Below are 23411 nucleotides of genomic sequence, written 5' to 3'. Positions count from 1 at the left end.
CTAGTTTTAATTTCGGTCATCCAGCAGAGGCTGACATAGAACTGAGGCGCCACATGAATGTCATCAAATATCATGGTGTAGACAACCAGCAGAACTGTGGGTGCTGCAGAACAGAACTGGAAACCACCAACAGCGACACGTCAGCCGAAATTTAAATGGGCTATATCAAGTGTTTTGGGACAGAAACACAGCTGCATTACACCAGTTGTGAGATAAGAGAACACATGCTGTAAATTATAGTGAACTACTTGCCGAGAACATCCTCTTTGTGGCAGACAGAGCGAAACAGCTTATAGAGAAGGTCAATCAACTCAAGGGGGATTTAAAGTTGTGTGTTAAGGGGTTATGGTGTAGCTTCAGAGCCTCCTCGAATTGTAGCTACATGTCAGAGATACCAATTGAAGGACACAAGAGCTGCCATTGGCCAGCATGAGTTGTTTGTGTTTTCGATGCCGGTGAATAATAATGAACAAGACGCATGTTGAAGAAAGACACAGTAATCTGCTGCTTTCCACCAACATGTAATTAACAAACTCTCTCACCACGATTGCCTTGCTCACCATGATCACTGCTCATCGCTGCATCACAGTGAAGAAAAACACAAAAAAAACATCTCCTATTCATAGATGAAAGAGCGTAAACACAATTTCTGTGCGGAAAATAATTACAGGATGATACAGCCCGATCATGGGCAACACATTTGTTGAGTGTTGAGGCGATGCAGCTCAGCATCCAAGAATTAGATCAATATTGGACAACCCCGCCACCGACAAGTCGCATCTATTGCCAAAATTCGGCGGCACGCTGATACTGGCATTGGTGTCATTCCTTTTATTAAACGAGCCTGACCGAGCTGGCTTGTCATCAAAAGCTGACACACATAGTTGAAACGATAAAGAGCGCTCTCTGACGCAGCGCAGGCCCGCTGCCCGCTGCACCGACACAACACTGCTGGCTGAACATCACACAGTTCACTGTGCCGAGAGAGCAGGCAAACTGAGCGAGAAGATCCTAAACGCCCATTTATATTATCCCACACCTACACTTCTATCTTCTGTCTATCTTATTCCCATATTTCATTCGACATCTCACTATATGACCTCCTACTAACATTTATAACTCATGGAATTTCAATGGTTTCGTTATTGTAAATTGGACACTTGGTACTTTTATCTTCCTATTTCTCTATCTCTGAATGACTTGGCACCTAGGACAAAACAACTAATTTACCAACTGTTATATGAGCATTGAACTATATTATAGTCATTTGAACAGATATTAATTGTTAATAATCTGTTAAATGATGAGTTCTTGTATACATCTGTGCATACAGATTGTACCTGCGCAATATGAAAGGTCCACCAAAATCTCCACGGATTAAGCTTAAATCTCTGCACAGCATATAAAAATGGTATTCAAAACACAGAAACAAAAACAACCATGTCTACATTTGCACTAACAGAAACAGTTCACAGCATTATGAAGGGTGCTTATTAGAAAAGGTAACAGCACCACCCTCTGTCAAAACTCTGAACTCCATTAACTAAGCCAGCTGAGTGTAATTGTTTCAAATGAGAGACAGAGGAGCTTCCCCTCTCTGCATTCCTGAAACAGCAGCGATGCTAAGAGTGTTCACTTTGTGTGTGTGTGTGTGTGTGTGTGTGTGCGTGCGTGTGTAGTATATAAATCTGTACATCTTTCATATGAACATACACACACGCACTCCCACACGCATCCAGTTCCACCACGGGAGCGTGAGGTGAAGAGTGGCTGTGATGCAGGAGCTGAAAATGATCCTTCACATCACTGCTCTCCACTGTCGAACCATCAAGCAGTTTCATTACCAAAGATCTGTGATCAGGAATCTGATACGATCAAATCATCAGAAAAAAAAAAATCCAGATTTCAATTTCAAGTTACCTGCTACTGAAGACTAAGAGTCAAGTCTACATCCACTGATCACCTCATTGCACAAACACCATTCTGCTGTGAGCCAAGGCTCGACCCTGACCAATTAGGGCTGGACAATATGGATGAAATCAGTATCACACTATTAATAAGAATAGGAATAAAATAAAAAGAATATATAGCAATTGACTGAGAGAATTGAACAGCTTGAAAAGAAGATTAAAAAGCTGCACCAAATACCCAAGAATGAGCAACTCATTGACTCTGTAGCAGTCGCTGTACTTAGTGCTGAAAATAGGCAGATTTTTATACACAGGATTACATCAGCTGTAGAGCATCCTGTTACAAGCTTGGCTGATATGCTGCCCTTGCTGTATCGTAACACCGCTGGATCAGCTGTTGAGGCTCCCAAACCAAACTAATGACATTCGTTACTGGCACAGCACCAGCATTAGACCGAAAGCAACGAGTCCAGCCATGGACTTGATCTGACATCGTCTGCCACAAAGGCAAATACAGCAGGAAATAAAATAAGAGGGAACCACCATATTAACTCTCATTGCAAAACAGATAAGACCCACTGACCCTGACCAACTAAAGGAGTGATAATACCAACTGTGTTAAAGCCAAGGAAACACCACTAAGACTGAATTAAGGCTGGACAAAAAGCAAGAAATAGCAACAAAACCACTGCTAGGACCAGAGTGAAAAGAAATATCGCTAACTCGCTAACTGATAAACCAAGAACTGGAAGAAACACTGATTGCTACTTTGGACAAATCACATCTGCATGAGTTTCGTTTTGAAAATCCTATAAAAGCATGTCCCATAAAGTCAGGGTGTCACAATGGTGATTACAGCAATAGCAATGTTCAATTACTGTGTTCAGTGTAAATAATTGCAAATATTGTTAGCACCACTGCATACATGGATGTAAGAGTGTGTGTATGAGCGTGTGTGCATGTTTTCTTACATGCTTGCCGTAGTTTGTCCTTGTCATAGTGCAGAGCCTCATAATCGGTCATACTGATCCTGCTGACCCTGATTCTCAGCTTGTCTGGGACTGGCTGCTGACTGGGACATAAATAGGACCAGATCACTTTTAACAAATGAATTATTATAAGTTATACATTATCATGTCCATTCAAACGCTGTTGGAAAGTCAAGGTTACACATCATAATGCTGATTACCATGGCCACAAGGCTGGAAAGAGCTACTGACTTCAGATGTTGTGTAAACCTGTAGTGTGTATGTGAAACTTACTCATTAAGGTGCGGTAGTGAGGTCCGTCGTTTGGTTTTCTGAACCATGTTTGCCTGGTTTCTGAGGCTGACGTGGATGACAGAGGGAGCAAGTCTGCACGGTTCACCATCCACCTAACAATAAAGGAAATCAACGAATCAATCGCACAATTTAATACCCTTCCAACCAAATTAAGGACCTGCTTCAGTGGCTGCAGTTAGTCATCATCAGTAAAAGAATGTGACTGCTACTAGGCAGCTGCTCCGTATGAATAATCTTCATAATTGTGTGCTATAAATACGAAGTAGCTAAAAAAGTATGAATGTGAAAAACTGTGGTGCTCCAAAAATGCTCGGTTCAGTGAAGCAGCACAGTAACAGGTGTATGTGCAGTATGTACCTGTACTGGGAGAGGCTTTGAAGTGGTGAGGGTGACTTCTCTGCACTGGTTCAACCTCTCACCGTGACCTCCGACCTGGAGAGTTGCCTACAAACAAACATACGCGTACACACACGCACACAATGTCATTTAGCAATTACTCATTACTCCAGCTCTGACTTTATTTAATACCATGCTTTTCTGATGATTCTGGAAATTTCATTAATGTATTGTTGAAACGACACTTACAGCCATGGACGGAAGTATTTCCACCCCTCTGGAAGTGGTGGTTTTCTAGCAAAATCTGCACACTTTTGGAGGTTTTTTGATAAAATAACCAAAACAGGATAATTTCAGTAACTTAACAAAACTGAAACAACAATTGGTTTCCCCAAGTTCAACACAAAATACCACCAAAATGCTGCGGGAAATGGAAACTGCATTCCCGCAGCATTTTGGTGCCAATAGGGGTACTTTCGTCCATGACTGTAGCTCTGTGACTCTTGTGATGGACACACGATGCACAGGGGCTACTGCCTGTTATTTATATATTGTAACTTTATCACAAATAATAATTATACTAATCATCACAAATGACACTCCAATTAAGACTACATTTTATTTCTATTATGTAACAAAGACTCTCTGTGGGCAGCTGGATGCCAGATCACTGTATGAGCTCCATACCAGTGAAGTCATGGTGAATCCAATGACTTCGATGTATCCATCATCATGGCGCTGCGGTTCAAAATCATGATGTTCACCGGGGTTTCCCCAAGGTGTAGTGCCTGCACAGTACCTTAGGGACAAAACACACACACCACATTAGCATCAGTTCAGTCAGAGACACATACGTCGTGGCAGAGCAAATGATTTTAGAGCTAGATTTGGCTGATAAAGCTCTGTTGTTTGAGGAGCTCTAAATGAATCCAAGCATGACAAGGATTCTATTGAGACAACTAATCTCCTTAATAGACATCCAGAAAATAAATATAATTAAATCAATGCAACGAAATGGAGGGAGTTAAGCAGTGAACAGCGCTGGCATGAGCATAATCAGCAGAGTTCCAGTAATAAGTGTCAGGTTGTCTTGTCTGTACTGTACCCCTGCAAGAATATGATTGGATGTTACCAGCCACACACTGTGAAGCTTGTTGCTAACTGCTGATACCAACACAAACATGACTTCAGTGCTCTGCCTGAACTATCGCTGCTTCATTGGATGACATACACACAGCACAGACACAGATACTATCAGAAGCAGCAGTGACACTCATCATCTGATTTGATTAAAGCTGCCTGTGACTGATTTTAAGATGGAATCTCTCCATCTACAGACCTGTACCCACTCTGCAATTAACTCTTCACTGACAAAGAAGATATGTAGCTACAGCAGTGATAATGAGGCTCCCTCAGCAGTGGGATTGTGTGTGTTGTCCATCAAGGCTCCAACACTACAGATGCGCAGGAATTAACAGACAATAAACAAGATTAAAAAGGGATTTTACACAAATTAGTGGCTTGTTTTCCTCTGTGTCACATAAGGCTTGTAAGATTCTGCCCAGCAACAAAGAAAGCACATGCTTCTTTTAATTTTTCTTAATACTAAAAGAGACACCAACCACAAGATTCTGAAGCAGACAAAACTCAACAAGCTGCTGTACAAGTATAATTTTGTATTAAAATGCACAGTAGACATTGTAGAAGGTAGTATCAGTAACAGTATTAGTAGCAGTATCACCTGGGGATGTTGAGGAAGACCAGACACTGTAGCTTCAAGTCCTGAACCTTTGATGTTAAATCTGTCCCATCACACTGGGGGGAGGGAGAGGGAGAGAGAGAGAGAAATGAAGGGGCTCAGTGTTTTCACACATTGGCTGACTGCTTGATTGACAACTACTCACCACCACTCTGATGTGCTTTGACAGGTCTTTGGAGCTTCCCATCAGGAAATCTGAGAACGCTGTCTGCATGAGAGACACACACAGAGACGGGTCAAGCAGGATTATCTCAGAGGAATGCATCATGGAGGATGGAGCCATTTGCCATGGCCTCTAGCAAAGTCAGTCTTCTCAAACAATAATCTTCACTGTGGTTATTTAGTTGTGTGTCTCTCACTACATGTCTATACACTACTGTTTAGCACATAAAGAGGCATGAAGACCAACACTGGACCGTTGTAGTACATCCTGGGAAGTGACCGATGTGACCTCTGTTATAGTTTTTCAGTTGTTTGGTGTTGAAAGAAAACCCTGATTCTCAACACACTGTGTGCAGTCTTTGTGTTCAGCTGGACTAAACACAGTCTTCTCATCTAATTGCTGGTTGGACAGCAAAACAAGCACGTATTGTAAAATGTACTTAACATGTATTTGCACTCACCCCAGCATAGAACATCTTATTTCTAAAACGACTGTTGAACTTCTCTGGGTTGGCCTCTAAAACAATGACAGACAGACAAACGGTAAATCCACAAAACAGTTTGAAAAGCAAGCTTTCCACAAATTTGGAATGCTCCCATCGTCTTTACACATCAAGATTAATGTGCACAATATTGAGTCGCTTCTCACATAGCATGCACTGTGCGCGCTTAGTGGCAATAACATTTATTTTTCATTTCTCTGATAATTAATATGAATGTACCTCTTGATTCGTGGAACTCTAAAGTCACATGGGCATCAAATCCAAGACTGAAGTAATTGTTGAAAACATCCAGAGGAAGCTGAGAGAGAACACACACGAAACACAGATAAACATAAGTACACACCAATTACACCAGGATTCAAATGTAGCCCACTCTTCGTTTTAAAGCTCCTGTGTATTGATTAATATCTTATTTCACACTCACTGACACTGTAGATGAAGTGAATTCTTCATTCTGTCATTCATAGCAACAGGCAGTCTATGAGGAAGCTCTTTGATAAGAACTTTTAGCGCCATTTAGGAAAACTCTTAGTGGTGGTGAGAGAAAACACGTGGGAATACGGTTAAAAAATAACTTGTTACTGTCAGAGTGTTGGTAAAGACAAACTGATGGCCTTTGACAACAGTACCAAGGGTGCGGCTAACCAAAGACACCACGAACAGAGCTGAGCTGTGAAGCAATTTTGGTGTCGTGGCTATAATACAGTGAATTATCAGAATTTAGTCCATTCAGTCCAATAACACTTGGAAAGTCAAGAAAAGCTGTATCCTATTTATGCATGTGGGGAGCCAACAGAAATTCAGCTGGCTGGACCACTGGAAGAAGCTCTCTAGTGTACATACTCTACGGGCCAAAAATTGAACAAGTGTGGGGGAAGCCAGTGGAGACTTTCTTGGCATATATGCCCAGTGTGCAACTTTCATAAGAACAAACAGTAATCCAGTTCTCCTTAAAACATTCATGGGCTCACCAAAATCCTCTAGTATGAACGTTCCATTAAATTCAGTTCAGTTCAATTCAATTTAGTACCAAATCACAACAGAAGTTGTCGCAGGACACTTTCCATATAGAGCTGGTACAGACCACAGTCTTTATCTATAATATGACTAATAGTAATAGCAGTTGCAGTGGATGTCAGGCAAGGTCACAGCAGGAGATGCCATCATGATCCATAATCAAGGTGCAGCCACAATCAGACTTCTGCAGATACTGCATATCCATATCAATCTTTATGGCATCCATCAGAGGTTGAGCAGCTAAGCAGTTATGAGCTGACTGAGGGGTTAAAGACGTAGAACATGTGAATGTGTTTTTTACAGTGGTGGTCTCAGAGGTTATCGGCGTATGCACACGATGCCTTTGTTTGCAAATATGTGTATGTGCACTGACCTTATCAGTTTGTTGTTCGTCCACTTCAGCCCCTGCATCGTAGTTTGGTTGCACTTGTAGATTCCATCTATCCAGCTGCACAACAGTTCCATCCTCAACATGGGAGAGGATCTTCGACAGAGGTTCATCCGTATAGCCCTGGAATACATGCAGAGAGCAAAACATTCAAATATATATGCACAAATTCTAACTTTTAAGTGACATAATCACGTCAGGAAAAGTAAATGAGTAAGGTTGATTGACAGCACTTTGTGTAATGTTCATGCCGTGCTGTTGTCATGAAGTAAATATAATCACTCATTCTGAGTAAAAATAATGTCGTGGCCAGCAGTTTGCTTGACATGCAGAAGCTTCAATGCAGTGTATGAGCTTACTTAATGTTATGCAGATGAGTTGCGTGTGAGTTTGTTTTGTCAGTGTTTGTACCCACCCCTCCCCAGTTGAGGGTCCTGGCGAGGTCATTTCCTGTTCCGAGTGGTAACACGGCAACAGGAGGTTGAGGATTTAATGCCAGTTCATCAAGACAAGACAGGATCCAGCCCACCTGGTCCAACACACAGACATGCAGTTACAGAGTTACAAGTTTGAACACACTAAATTAGAAGGCATTTTTTTCCACCTGAATATTTTTAAGTAGAAGTAGTAGTAGTTTAATATCTCGGACTTATTAGCTGGAAAACACAATGGGACCACAACATGAAGCCTTACCCGAGTCCAAGTTCAACAAAAACTGGTAACAATACCAGAGAAACCAGATAATATTTATATTCATGGGATCAAAATTTTGGTCATTTATAGTCACATCTAAGGTATTTCTACTGACATACTTTGGCTATATATATCTATATTAAGGCCAATTTCTATATTACTTCAAATTGTTTGTAATATCGCTATTATCCCTGAAATCCTTGATTTGAGGTGATGCAGCTGTCAGTAACCCACATTATTTCATTCTTTCTATTCGAAATTGTCATTTGAAACCCGAGACACAAGAGTAACTAGAGCCAAAAAAAATGCCATTCTGCATAGATTTCTGGAAGTTGTAGCAGGGAAAACATAGATGACAAGCAGAAGACAAGCACAGCACAATGCCTGCTAATTTGAAAGGAGACAGCATCTTTCTGTGGATTATTATCAAGTTTTGGATTATAAATATCTGTCTGTCTACTCTATAGTAGACTGAGAAATACAATAGCATGGTATTCCACTTATCAGAAGATCTATATAAAATACAGTCCATGAAAAATACAGTCCTGTGTGTGTGTTACTACTCACAGTGCCATCTCCGCCACATGCCAGGATCCTCAGGTTATGGACTTTACGATACAGCTCCAGGCTAGAAGATGGACACTGATTAATGGTCAACCAAACAAATCTGACATTGCATGTATGTGTGTGTGTGTGTGTGTGTGTGTGTGTGTGTGTGTGTGTCTGTGCCTTTGTGAGGACATCAATCTGTTTACACAGTCACTTTGTTCACTATGTAACACAGCAACACCTCCAGCTCGGTGACCATGCTCTGTCTAGGTGAGCATCCCACCTACCTCACAGTCTACCAGTGTTATACAAAAATGTGTGGGCTAACGGGTTAGCCTTAACAGCAAAACAGACAGTTTTCTCCATCTTCAGAATCTTCATCTATTCATCTATTACCGCCATCTGACAATAAACACAGTGGAACATTCTTATTATTTGAATGGTTATTTTAGTCAACACTGGGTTGAGGGTAAGTACAAAGCTAAGAGCTAACCACAGGAACTGCTCTACTGTTAGCGACAAGAACCAGCACACAAGTCAACATCTACTCCCACCATCAGAGGATGTGAAGACTCAGTGGATTAATTTTATTAGGGTTAAAGCCCCAAGGGGGCAGGACCCTATTGTGTTTTTACTGGTTTATTATTTATTATTTATTATTATTATTTGGCCATTTATATACTTTAATTTTGTGTGTGTTGTGTGTGTGTGTGTGTGTACATCCTTGTATGTGTATATATAAGTGGGAGAGAGAGAATGGCCTACCCCTCTTTTGGTCCTCCATGGCTCAGGTCAAACACCTGTCTAGGGTTCAGATACCACATGAAGGACTGCAGGATCTTATTGCCCTGTGAGTCAGAGAAACCAACAGGACATTAGAAGACTAGAGAGTAACTTCACGAACCCAGAATCAATTCCAGTTAAGTCCCAAGTTGAGCCAGGTGGGTCACTCACTGATGCCAAAGCACACATCCAGTAAACTGCTTTTTGAATTGTCAGGTTGAGCCAGAAATCATCAGCTTTTGACTCGAATCAGCTGAAGTCCAGGTCATGTGACTCAAGTCCAAACCTCTCTGATTTACCAAGTGACTGCCAAGGTCACTGATTGACTGACTGGCTTCCAGACCTGTGGGATGCTTTAGTGACACCACAATTGCTCTGTCAATAAGTTGATTAACTTGCCAACATGTTTCCTGACTGAACGACTGTGTACATGGATGACTGCTATTAAAACTAGATGATGTGTTGACTGAGCCTTTGGCTAGTTCACTGACCCATACGCCATATGCTCCCAATGGATGAACTGGTTTGTGACCAGGTTGACTGGCTTGTTCATGAATACCTGGTTTCCTCCACTCTTGGGGTTGACAAACACCAGCAGCGGTTTCATCAGTGGTGAAGGGATGGGTCGGATTATAAATGGCTTCCACTGTCGTCCTTCCTGTCAAAGACGAAAATGATCTGCTCAAGTCCTCGACATCAGAACGTGTTCATTCAGGCTTTCTAACTTAGGACTGGTCTACAGGCTGTTGTATACATTTCCAAATAGGCTGATTCATCTGTTTGCTATCATGAGAGATGCTATTAAGTAGCTGATAAAATCCATCTAGTGCCTATATGTACGGTGCCATCTGAACAAACACTATTGATCCTCCATGAGAAATTTGATCTATGAATACGTAATGAAAGTAATATTCTCCACCCTGTACTCCTGTGAAGTAAGTTACACACAAATAAGTTACGATGATGAAGGGTCAGACACAAAGAACTAAAACCACTGTCTGGTTATTTGTCTCAAATGTGTCCCTTAACTACATGGCCAGAGAGAGATATGGTGCTCTGCCTCTAGAGCAGGGGTATTCAACTAAAATTCAAAGAGGTCCGGTTAGAGAAAATTTCCTAAAGCAAAGGTCCGGAACATCATAATGTCATAACGTTATGATATGTGTGATATATATACTGAAGTAGCCTAGTAGTTGTATCAACATCTGCATGTAATCAACATCTGATCAAATAAAGAAAGTACAATTCAAAAACATTTCGACAGTATTTATTGTCACTTAACATTAAACCAGGCAGATTTGAATTTAAAAATGAAATAGAGAAAATAAAATGTTTTTTGAAAAATTGTGCATTATAAAAGAAAGTGTTTAATTTTAGAAAAAGTAAAAGTGAAGCAACAGCTTGAATATTCCTTTTTCTTTGTTAACTTTCACATCTTAACAGTCTCAACGAATTTGAAAATAACAGCTGAACAGTTACACAGTTTCTCTTTCTTTCCCGCTTTTCCCACTCTCCACACTTTTTGTTGTTCTTTCTAACTTTCTAATTTTCTATCGTTTCTCCGTTCGCTTCTCACTCCTCATCTGACTGCAGTCAGAGTTGCTATGTTTATCGTCCGCAATGCAGAGATGCGACTGGCTGGGTAGCATCACGTGGGATGGCTTAACTCGCATGCAATTGGTTTGTGCGTTTCCTGAGCCGCTAAACCGGTGCCGTAAAGACTAGAAAAGTTGCGCCGGTTAAAATATAAGTGTCCCGTCAAAATTTCAAGTCCCTTAATAATTTACTGGATATAGGTCCGGGTCCGTATAGGACGGTGTCTGGGTCCGGACTCGGACCGCGGTCCGCCTGTTAGTGACCCCTGCTCTAGAGGATCACGGTACAGGACTGACCTCTGCTCCTTTCTTGCTGCTTTTCCTCTTGAATGATGTCCTCTTTTTCTTCTTACTCGACTTCATCGATGTCTGTTACAAAAGAGACAGCGGCTGTGTATCACTGCAGGTTCATTTCACGAGGAGCAGAGAAGAAGATGTGATGCAGCTTGTTCTCAGAGTGAGGAAAAAGTGTTTTCAAGGCAAAGAACATTTTTAACATAAACACATCCATAATTGATATAATACATGTCCATGTTGGAGATATGGCGTCTCTGTATTACATCATACAAACATATTGTATGTAGACAAATTGCATTTTAATCGCTACTACTGAGAAATGTTTCAATAAGCTTTGAATAAAATATTGATCGAATCGAATTAAATACCTTTGCGGAGCGATGTTGCATTGAGGCAACTGACAGGGGGCAAACTACCATCTCTTGCGCTTGTCTCTGGTTCATACAATTCAAAGTCTGACACAGATGACATTTTTCCAAATCTAGGCTATCCAAAATATATCGCAATGTAAATGACAAATGTGACAGATGTCAACTGCCTTAAATTGTGAACCTATTGGCATTCAATCTTTAAAAAAAACTTTCTGATGTTGTTGTGATCAACCTGCAACCATGCCCCTTAATAGCCATCTTTTTCTACATCAGGACAGCTTGGAGTGCAACAAACCAGCTATAAAGTGACTGAAAGCAGTGTTACCTGATGGCGTCGGACCCGAATGATCCACGTGGGTGGAACTATAAGGGCAGCATGAGCTCCTATAGGACAAGGCTCCTCAATTTGCTGCAGCATGAAGCAGGACACTTTGTTGTGGTACTAAAGAGGGAAATACACCATTATAATACATTTATTTATTGGCATCTGTTGATATAAATATAGACCGACTACAGCTCTGTGGTAGCTTGAGTCAAGTCAAATGATCATCACGCCCCAGTGTGTAACTCCCTGTGAGAAGCATACTCACAGCCTGTTTGCACCAGGAGCAGCTGATGGCCACAATCTCTCTACTGTGGAAAGCAAATTTCTGCTGAAAGCCCTGCACAGAAAACCAAGAGTTCTTTTTGGGCTTGACTGCTACTGAAAAATGAAATACCACTGCTGCTACCACTTTAATTGATGTTAATTTAGGATAACACTTCTACAAATTTGTGGGATTAGCAAGAGAGAAATAATATTTTTACTCTATAATTTAAAAACAGACAATGTATGACAAGCAAACATTCAAATTATTCTTATTAAATTGTTTTCAATAGAACAATAATACCAGAATTTCCACTCACCTTCCCACATTGTTTGCATTTGCCTTCTTGCCGTCTCCGGTGCACCCAGTGATGACGCACTACAATGGGCTGGACACACAATAATAATAATTAAATAGCAACATAAAAAGTGTTAGTGAAGGAGAAAACCAGGTGATGATTGCTGCTGTAACTAATGCACTTTCTGAAATTCATGACACTTCCTTGCACTCTCCTTAGATCCCCAATAACAACCTGTAGGAAGACATTTCCAGAACTCACCTCGCGAATGTTCCTAGAGCCTGACTCTCTGAAAGATGGTTTACACCTGAAATTAATCTGGAGGAGAGCAGACAAAGAGTAGAGGTGTGTAAATATGCAGATGATTACTGGGCTTCTAACGTCCAACTTGCTGCACAAACCCCACTGGGTACTGTGACAGGTTAGGAGGACAAAACATGATTGAATGGAATGATTTCCAATGCCCAGATTGGTAGATAGAACATACAGTGTTTTGCATGTTTGTCACACTAAATGATTATTGAGGGGGAAAAAAATCCAAAACCTACATGGCCCATGGTCACTACATTTACTTTCCACTGTTTTATTTAACCAATTCTCAGTGTGAACTTCATGCTCTACATACTGTAGCACGTCAAATACATCCAAAATGGAACTATTCTGCCACCATCACTTGGTTTCGGTTGGGTGTTCTGTTGATAGTAGCAACCTGCCTGAGACAACTTACTGTTGGTCTGTAACCAAATTTGACAGCTCGTCTCTACTTTCGTGAATTCAGTTACCTTGTTACCGTACCCTTGGTCTAACTATTGCTTATAGAATCTCCTCATTTGCAATCACTGTCAATACTGTTTTCACAGTTTCCCAATTGCCTCCAGTAAACGTCTCAAAGACAATCCGTTGTCTTCAACCTTTAATGGAAGTGGGTTTAGGTCACCGCACAGCTGCACACTTACATGCATGATGAGGGAAGAAGAGGACCAAAATAAAAAACTGTGTCAACGGCATGTAGACAATGTTAATGAATGTAACCCTAACCCAAAGATCCTTTTGATCCCACAAATAAAAAGGGTCCCAATATCCCTTGGATTCCCACAGCTTTCACCCAAACCTAACCAGAGAGACGTTTTTACCTTCACCTAACCCTAACCAGGCGATCAGGTTTATCATACCACTTTGATCGACAGGAAAATGAGGCAAGGAGACAGAATGTTCTACGTGATTTAAGGAAAAGAAAATGAAACTTTTACAGTGATGGTAGAACGAGTCACAGGATGTGTGACCAGGCTTGGATTCGGTTTCATCTAAAAAGTGGATTATCCATAAACTTGTTTGCCTTTACAGAACACATGCTCTATCTGTGTTTCCCATACACTGTAGAGATTTTATTTGGGCGGCATACATTTGCCCCCACCTACAAACATTGGCATATTTTTGCTCCAAATGAATTCTCATCCTGAGGGAAACACCGATATCATGCTGCACAGTGGTTTCTTTATTGATTAAATGATGATTGCACCACCACTTTCTGTCAGATTGAGGGTCACAAACGAGGAGAGAGGAGACGAAGAAGGAGCTTTGTGTATCTCACTCTAAAGTTGGGGTCACTGAGGGGCAGGGTGGCATCCAGCTGATTGGCTCTAGATCTGGGAAACTGCAGGTTAGACAGGAAGGACGGTTAAAGACAACCTGCCCGTTCTTTCACATGTCCTGTCCTCTGCTTCACAAATGAAAATGAATGAATAAACAGTTAAGTTAAATAAAGATGCAACTGAACAGCAACCACCCTCGAATACATTTTAAGATTTCCATCATCTGAGGTTTAAAGTAATCCTCCCTTTCACTTCTCTCTGATCTTAAACTCATCCATGACGACTGAGAATTTAATCCTTCTTTATTCTTGCCTCCATCACCTTTTGTCCCTCATGAAAGGCTGTTTAAACATCCTTCCTTAATCTTCCCCTCCCTAGCTTTATGTCAGTGATGACTGACGTTTTACACCTGCGTCTTTATGTTTCTTGTCTCCATGAAGTCGATTGAAAAGGAGAGCTCGTTTGGATTCCCTGGATGAGTCTGTTTGGTAAAATGACTTTGAATACGTGAGAAATTACCTTCTCCAGCTGTTCAATACAGATGGTGTGGGCAACTATCTTACAGGCGGCACACTTCCTGCGATTGACAGACTTTTGCTGAAAAGAGAAGGACAGAGACAAAAAAAGCAGTTTTAAATGTGGAAAAATAAACAAACCTAAATCAGAAGAACATAGAACAAAACTGAAACAACTTGTATTTTGACCGACAGTAATTTAGCCATTTTTTTTATGATACTCAGCAGCTAGAAGTATTTTTTGAAAAAAGTATGAGGCAGTAATGCCATCTCTGACCACTGAGGGGCAGTCTGCACTGCTGAAACCACATACAAAGGAATGACATGATCTATGATGACTTTGTGTGTAATGTGACAAGCTGGCTATATGTTTGAACTTCATATGAGTTGACATGAAAAAGAATAAAACATGACAGTTTTAAGCCTCCAACACAGCTGTTTCTGTTTCAGTTAATGACTGTGTTTCAACCTACATGCATTGATGATCATGAGCACCTGTTTGGTATAATTGGTTGATCACACACCTGACTACAATCCAACAAAATCCCAGACTTTGTGCAAGTGTACCTATAAGAATTGATGCTGGTTTGAAGGCAAAGGGTAGCAACACCGAACGTTGATTTGATTTACATCTTTCTTTTGTTCCCTCACTTTGCATGTTGTAAATTGATAAAAAAAATAAATTATTACTTATATTTTTGGAAGCATTCTTAGTTTACAGCATTTTTTCACACCTACCTTTGCACAGTACTGTATCTCTAAGTCCTTTTTTTCTTTGCCTTTCGCAGCAAATACTCTCTGTCATTGCTGCTCCCTCACTCCTTCTTCCTCGACCACTCACTTCTCTCTCTAACTCCCGCCCCCCAGCCAGTCACATTACAGGACAAGTGACATGACCCATAAACTACTAATAACATATGATAACATTAAACAACATAAGTTTTATTTCAATCAACCACGGGTTTACTAACCACCTGCCACTTTGGTAATTAAAGGTCACGTTTTTCTCAACCCTGTCTGCCTTGGTCTTCTGCATTTGGGTCTCTTGAACTGCTAAAACAACAGATGGCCTGCATTGTCCATGAGGCATAATAATAATAATAATAATAATAATAATGACAATCAACCAGCACAGACTGAGTAAGGATTTACCCCTGAGGGTTTTGAACCCTAACTATATCAGTGAAACCGTGAGGTCCCTGGACAAGAGAGTGAATGAACCCTGGAAAACAAACTATGAATACCAAAACCACTTACAGCATCCACTGGGAAGAGGTCAAGGGTTATGGAGGGAATGATCGAAGAAAGATCAAGGAGGACGTCCACATTTGACGTCAGAGAAAATTTTCACATGATGTTAGCTGAGCTGGTTCCATACCAAAATGAAGTATGTGAGATGCGGATGTGGAACTTATTTTGTTGCAAAGTCAAGAATTAAGTACCAAGCTCAGTGTAACCAGTGTAACCAAGACTCAGACACATGATCCATGCAGCTCAGCTATTACTATTTCTGCCTTATTTTTGCATCATATCATATCAATAATTCTCATCTTTGCACAGTCTGAACCTTGGACCAGTCTGATACAGTACACCCCCGCTTTAATTGGCTTGATGCTCAATGCCTACTCTTGTGCTGCTCTGGTCAGAGTGAGGATACAGTTCTTCCCTGCTCCCAGAGGAGAGTGCTATTCATTTGTTTAAAGTTGTTTCTATGAAAAGTGTTGACAGCTTGCTTGTAGATTATGCAAAGTAGTAGGGACACGAGTTTTGCAAAGAGATGTTGCTGATGAAATTTTCAGTAATGTAACCACCATATGCCTCTGTACCTTAGTTGTTAAGCTGGTGCAGACAGGCAGTGCGAGCAGTTAAACATTACATACTAATGGGAAAATCAGAAATAGCAGCATATGACTGTGACTTGTAGAAAATAATGCTGAGAACACAAAGAGGGATAGAGAAGAGAAGAGGAAATGAACAGGGGGGTCAATTCAAGTGAGATACTAACCAGTGCTCTGGCAATACAGTGTTGTTCTCCTACATAACAGTAGTCTCCAGACACATTCGTCTCAAACCAGATATGATCTCCGTATAGCGCTGACTCCTACAGAGAGAAACACACAGAGACACAAAGGAGGCTCAAAGGAGGAAAGGAACTGGTAAAGGTAAAGCAACAATAACATTTGTGTGCTTTCTCACATCCCTGTTGTGTCATACTGATACCCAGACTCACAGTCCAGTCCACGGTACTGCGGATATTTGCTTCTGTGTTGGTCCTGTTCAGAGATGAGGTACTGGGTTGACAGGGCAAATGGTGCAGGCTGGACTTAGCTATCGCTTTCCTGGAGACACAAAGAGACAGAAACTTATGAATGCTCCTATTTTGTTCTTGACAATAAAATTCATAGAGGCAAGAAAAAACTATGCAAATCCAAAGCTCCCAACATCATACAGATTTGCATGTTTCTGACTAAAAGATCAAGGAGGATGTTCACACCTGACACCAGAGACAACAGAGAGACTATTCTCATGGCGTCAGCTGAGCCTGTTGCATAGTCAAAATGAAGCCTGTGAAATGTGGGTGAAAGCTCCAAAAAACAACCACATGGACCTGAACACATGATCTGTGCAGCTCAGATATTACTAGGGTAACAGATATTACCCAAACCCTGACTAACTTTGAGAATGAATCACATTACGTTTATTAATTAACCCACATTGCAGGGCAGGCTAAGCTTCCAAAACACATGTCGACGTGTACCTCACTTTCATTCCCATTTGGAAGAAAAATAAAAATATCTGCATATCCACAAGTAAACATATCATTTTTTTCTTTCTTAAGATACCTTCCTTTACATTGATAAGAGGGATAAGAGGTAGAATCATGTTGTGAGTGGAGTATCCCTTTTATTTTTTGTAATACATGATATAATACCATCACTGTAAAAAACAAACAAAATAAATTCTGTTATATCTATATATACCAACATAAGGTCATATTGCTCACCCCTAGCTGACACATATAGACAAACAACCATTCACATTCACACTCACACATATGAGCAATTTAATGAGCAGCATGTCTTTGGGCTGTGTAAAAAAACACACTGTGACAAAGTATGAGGTTATGTGTTAGGATCTGGCCTGCAGGCTCAAAATGGCTATTCATCAAGAGCATAATTAATTAAACAGTGTGGCTGTCTACTGTAATAATATTAAAACTGACACAGTAAAAATCTATAACCCCTGGCAAGTTACAGGGCCCCTGCAGTTCTGGGGTCCCCCTAAATCATTCACAGTACCCTCTCCCCTCCCTGTTACGGCACCCTTGCTTAACATCAGACCAAAATGAGGTCATTATGACTAGTAGTATCTCAAATAATAATGTCAGTGACTAGACTTGTGTTAAAGGAAAGGCCATGAGGTCATTAAGATCTAAAAGATGTATCACACTGGCAGCTCGAATACACTAAGGAAGCTTTACATCAACGTATCTTCTTCTTCTGTGAGATATCTGGTGTGCTACTGTGACAGCGTTACCTGATGGTGACACCAATGGGAATGTGTCACCACAAACAGTGGTGTAGTGCAGGGTACACACAGGTATACGCTGTATACCCACTTACAAATCCCCTCTGATGCGTACCAATTAGTAGTGTGCTGCAGTTACTTTTTACTGCTTTTTTTTACTGTATTACTCTACTACCTCTGATTGGCTACTACTCGTTGTTGCCTTCATTGGTTGGTTGGATAAGAATATCAGGGTAAGCCAATCAGAGGCAGGGTGCGTTACCAATGCCATCTTAGGAAAATAAATGTCACCTGTGGTCTATCTGCTTGCCCTGTTGGATAACAAAGTCAATAAATTAATGACAGAAAGATGGAAATTAAGCAAATATGAAGCGAACAACTCAAACAACAATCTACTTTCAGAAAAAATGAAGTTGCGATGCTATGTCGGTGCTATTTGCCAGCAGCTCAGCTAACAATAGCTCAGTTCCCGCTCCCGCTCATGGATCTGTTGCTGAAATTTTAGGGTGAAAACTAGGAATAGGGTTAGGGTAAGGCTAGCTTTAGGTGTGGATAGGGTAAGGGTTAGGCATGTAGTGGTTGTGGGGTGGCAGTGGCTCAGGAGGTTGAACGGTTGTCCATTTTGCAGAAGGTTGGTGGTTCAATACCTTGCCTCAGCAGTCTACATGTGGAAGTATCCTTGGGCAAAATACTGAACCATTGTATGAATGTGTGTATGAGTGGGCGCAGACTTGAAAACGCTATCTAAATACAGTTCATTTACCACTGGGTATAGTTAAGGTTCGGGTAAGTTTCCAGGCAATTAATGTAAGTCTTTGTATTGTCCCCAAAAGTTATGAAAACACAACCGTGTGTGTACATGTGTGAGTGTGTGTGTGTGTTTGTTACATACGATAGGAAGTTCTCCCATGTGTCCAGATAAGGGTCATAGTATATGGTTCCCTCTGGCCCCCCCAGTGGTGAAGAACAGCTTTTATGGAGTGCTGACCCAGAGGAGGTGACATCTGTTTCAGCATCCCCAGGCTCGGACCTCAGACCAGCTGAGGCCAGCTGACGCAGACTGGGGCTGGTTGTGGAAGTCTGGAACGGTTTATTTGAAGTCCGGTGAACTTGACTTGACTTTCGTCGATTATATCCACTAAAAAGTCCATAACCTGTTTCACTGCTCCGAAGCACAGAGTCTGCTGGAAGGAGGTGGGAGGAGTTTCGTCTCAGACAGCGAGGTGGGCGAAGCAAGAGGCCGGGTCTAACGCTTTCCATAAAGAGTGCCGGGTTTGAGTGCACCTGATTGTTTCCTTCTCCAGTTCCGTTTTCTACTTCTTCATCACTCCCTTCTTCTCCATCTGACTCCGAACAGGAACGCAGGGAGACATCTAGTACCTCCTCTTCCTTCTTTTTCCCTCCTTTGCCCATCTGCACCACACTTGCAAGTAACATAGAGGATCCAAGTAAGTGAGGTTCGATGGATTTCACTTTAGAAGGATGGCGATATCGCACTGCCAGCCCACGATATACACAGGGGATGGTGCCAGAGGAACCACGAACATGTTGAGGTTTATACTGAAATCCCCTTCTTCCTCTTTTGATGGCTGCATCAGCTTTCTCAGCTCCTCTTCCAGATTCTCCAACTACTTCACTTTTGTTTGTTAATCCTAGCTCTATAATGGACTGTCGCTTCTGTCCACTGGACACCAGTAAGCCCACACTGGGGCGCCTGTGCTGGCCAGTGCAAACCGGAGGTAAACCAACTGAGGAGCGTCTGGACTGTACTAAGGCCTCAGAGGGCAGACCAACACTAGAGCGCTTCCTAGCTTTACTGGTCTGAATAGCTGGGGCAGGCTGATGTATTGAAGCAGAATGTTTCTGTCTTTTTTGCCGACGGCGGAAATGACATTGGAAGAAAAAATCCATCATGTGTAATGCAATATGGAAGCTACTTTAAATTATATGTGGTATCTAAGAAGATATGCATGTGTAAAGAATATAGCAGTGACCTTTTCTGTCTTATCTGACATCAAATTAAAGGTTACAGGTCAGATGGTAAGCATGAAAATTGGGTTCCCTCCACCAAAAGCCAGTGTAAGATGATAGTCCAGCTTCATCTGGTCACCCATTAGTCCAGCTCCTCTCCTTCTCTCCATCGTCCTTTAGAAACGCTGAAGGGGAAAACAGGCTTTTCTGTTAATTAAATGTAACTATGCTGCTCCCCTGATGATGACATCAACAGAGAGAATTGTTTTCACAAACCTTACTGATATGATAAATAGTTCCTTGCAAGGAATAAATAATAGCGAATATCTAAAAAAAAAAAATCCTCAAAAATAAAACCAAAACTTTAACTCAAACTAAATAAAAGCGTCTATTGTTCCCATGGTTAACTATCTAACCAGCTGTTTCATTCTATCATTGGATCTCTGATGCAGTGCTGCTTTGTTCAGTCCGTCAAGTCAGTCAGCCCCTTCACTGGTTCCCTCAACATTCACTGTATGGTTGATTCATTGATTTGCTGTTCTTTTAGTGTGTTTAGTGTCACTGATACAGTGGGACCGGTGTGTCACTTCTGCTTTACTGTGTCTTTTGCCCTGTATGAACACAGAAATTTCAATCTTAAATTTAAGACTCACGTTTACCCAGTGGCAAGTCATTAAAAACCAAGATACCCAGACACGTCTTCACCTTGGGAACAACATGTGGGGCAAAATTATTTTTACTTAAAGGTCCTTTTGCTAGCTTTTTCAGGGCCTTCCAAATACAAGCAATATAAAACTTAATGTCAAAAAGTTAGAGGTGATGCTGTTTAAACAGTTAATTGAATGCAATGTATTACATTCATTATATATATTTTGCTAAGGAGTTGGTAACGAATCTGTCTACTGTTTGGGTTATTGATAACCAGTGGCATAAAAATACACTAAACCAATTTTTAGCTCCCGATTTAGCTCTTGGGCCTCTTAGTTTCTATGGCGAGTGGGGCAAAAACTCTGATTTTCTCTTCATTTCCCCAGGTTTGATAGATAGATATGTTTTCTTATGTTTAGAAAAATATAAATCTGTCACTCCGAGCACAGAGGTATCTGGTGAACCAAATTTTGCTGAGTCTGAAGTATCAATTTATGCAGTCAAAGGTAAACTGAGAGAGCATTGTGTCTGAGCACATCATAAAAACAAATCTGAACTCAGTAGCTTGGCATTAACCAAGGCCACAGATTTAAATATGGAGCAATGTTGAGTCACTCCACCTATCCATTAATTTGCATGGATTCATGTTCACAGTAGCACTGACAATAATACACTGGTGTTACTGGTTAAAATTAGATGTCTCAGGTATTTGTTTGGCATGAAATGATGTCAATTCGTGCAGTGCTTTGGTATAGAGTACAAATGAATGCTGAGGCACAAATTTGTGATCGTGGCTTGTTGCGAACTGCCTTTACAGAGCCGCCCTCGAGGGTTCGTTTAAGGAAATAGAGACAGGCAGTCTAAAGTATGCAGACCATACCACCACAAACTTAACTTATTCAGCACAACAGATGAGACCATAGCTAAGACAATGGGACAGAATACATGATATGGTTCGATCAGTGTTGTCACTGACGTCAAAACATTACAGATGTACACGATGAAAGACTCCACGGCTGAAACCGCGATACAGTCTAACAGGAAGTCCCATCACCAAGAACCATCAGCACACTGAAACCTCCTCTGTTCACTTAATCCCACCACAGACATTAAACAGACGAGCACACTATGTCCTGATGCTCTGTCACAAATGTCAGGGCTTGTCACAGCGATGACTGGTGGAGGTAATAACAGGTGATGTGCAATTTCTTCAAATGAAGCCATAATCATTATTATTTCTTTATCACATTTACACCACCTCACTTCTCAAGCTGCAGCCACATTCCACTTTGCTTTCCTATTCCCTTTATCCTAAAAGCACGAATAACAACCTGCTTCTGTCTTTGTCTCCTCGCCTCACTGAGTTCAAACTTGCTGAACTGTGACCGGTAGAATCTGCATTACCTAAACCCTGAACAACTGAGACGTTGAGACTCTGTGGTTAAAAATCAGCCATCAAGTATCGCCGTCACAGGTCGCTGGCATGGAAGAGAGTGAAGTTCAGCAGGTGGTTTGTCCCTTCTGTCATAACAGAGCTGAACAGAACATCCAGACTGTAATGAGTTTGAGGTGGTGGTGGGTGCATAGTGTGGGATTCATGTATGCATTTATCAAATTTGATGCATTGCGTCTGGTTTGATGCACTTGTGTGCTCTGAGGTTGTATGAAAAATGGAAACAATTTTCCGTGCAGAAGGACAAATCTAACTTATTTTCAGTAAAATATATCAATTTGAAAGTTTAAAAGTCAAGCTTTATATGTTCATATATATTAAATGCTTAGCAGAGACTCACTTTACCATCAATTTAAACATTTCTTTCATCCTTCCCTCTATCCCTCCTCTCTGCTTTCCTTCTAAACAACACTATTGTGACTGTTTTTGCCCACTGTGTGTGAGTGTGTTGCTGTTATGTAACAGCTGCCTTCTACAATCATAATCCCCTACTATAACAGGGGACAGTAAGGGAGAGATAAGAGTACTCAGTAATAGAACATTACCCACCTGACTGTGTATTTGCATGTCAACGCAGCTTTAACGCTCTTTGTCTGGCTGAAAAACACAGACATATTTCAACCTGGAGACTTTCTATTGAAGAGAACAGGACTCCTTTTAGTGACGGAGAAGTAACTGAACTGACTGCTTATGGATGGAGTGAGCAGTTGTGGAGAAAGATAGCTGATGAATCTCAATCGAAGTGTTATGTTTGACAACTCAGGAAGCCCAAACCGTCAGTATTTGACAGCTTGGTACTGGAATCTCTTTCTAGAAAGCATGATCTGGTTACTAAAGATACTCCACAGACCTTGTTGTTTCATGCAACCAAACTAAACACACCAACCGCATCACTGCGCAGAATGAAGCATGATGAGACCAGTTAAATTTTAACATATCCAGAGACGGAGAGACCACCAGGATGTTGAATCAAAAGGTCACCTTGAGAGTACGAGCATGCCCAGAAACTGTCATGGTACTCCATCGGCCTATATTAGGAAGTATGAGCAATGTTGCTCCATTGCTCCGGACAACAAGTCAGCACTCCTTTAAATGCTGGGAAAACCGAAGTGCTAATTCTTGATCAACGGCAGATAACAAATAAATTGTGTGATCTCACTCTGAAGATATCAA

At 41.1% G+C, this 23411-nt stretch overlaps 1 protein-coding gene across 5 annotated transcripts in view; it reads right to left on the bottom strand.

The window, feature by feature from the left end:
* The window catches only part of LOC143315765 (diacylglycerol kinase zeta-like), a 78204-nt gene that overhangs the window by 40070 nt on the left and 14723 nt on the right, over positions 1-23411 (bottom strand). For 3 of the 5 annotated variants that reach the window (XM_076723155.1, XM_076723156.1, XM_076723154.1), the window contains 21 exons: positions 16869-16977; positions 16644-16739; positions 14643-14720; positions 12793-12849; positions 12553-12621; positions 12237-12308; positions 11972-12088; positions 11276-11347; positions 9943-10041; positions 9366-9448; positions 8619-8679; positions 7774-7887; positions 7344-7481; positions 6173-6251; positions 5912-5967; positions 5434-5496; positions 5271-5344; positions 4217-4328; positions 3551-3637; positions 3173-3285; positions 2882-2982 (listed from right to left, as the gene is read on the bottom strand). In XM_076723155.1, coding sequence (XP_076579270.1) covers positions 2882-2982; positions 3173-3285; positions 3551-3637; positions 4217-4328; positions 5271-5344; positions 5434-5496; positions 5912-5967; positions 6173-6251; positions 7344-7481; positions 7774-7887; positions 8619-8679; positions 9366-9448; positions 9943-10041; positions 11276-11347; positions 11972-12088; positions 12237-12308; positions 12553-12621; positions 12793-12849; positions 14643-14720; positions 16644-16739; positions 16869-16977 — 1850 coding nt within the window. Of the gene's footprint in view, positions 1-2881; positions 2983-3172; positions 3286-3550; positions 3638-4216; positions 4329-5270; positions 5345-5433; positions 5497-5911; positions 5968-6172; positions 6252-7343; positions 7482-7773; positions 7888-8618; positions 8680-9365; positions 9449-9942; positions 10042-11275; positions 11348-11971; positions 12089-12236; positions 12309-12552; positions 12622-12792; positions 12850-14642; positions 14721-16643; positions 16740-16868; positions 16978-19058; positions 20198-23411 lie in introns of those variants that run through there. The other 2 variants (XM_076723152.1, XM_076723153.1) reach the window with 1 other exon arrangement.

Source organism: Chaetodon auriga, chromosome 23, assembly GCF_051107435.1.
Source record: "Chaetodon auriga isolate fChaAug3 chromosome 23, fChaAug3.hap1, whole genome shotgun sequence".
Classification (NCBI taxonomy): domain Eukaryota; kingdom Metazoa; phylum Chordata; class Actinopteri; order Chaetodontiformes; family Chaetodontidae; genus Chaetodon; species Chaetodon auriga.
Note: the sequence above shows the minus strand (reverse complement) of the source record. Positions and strands in the feature narration are given on the sequence as shown.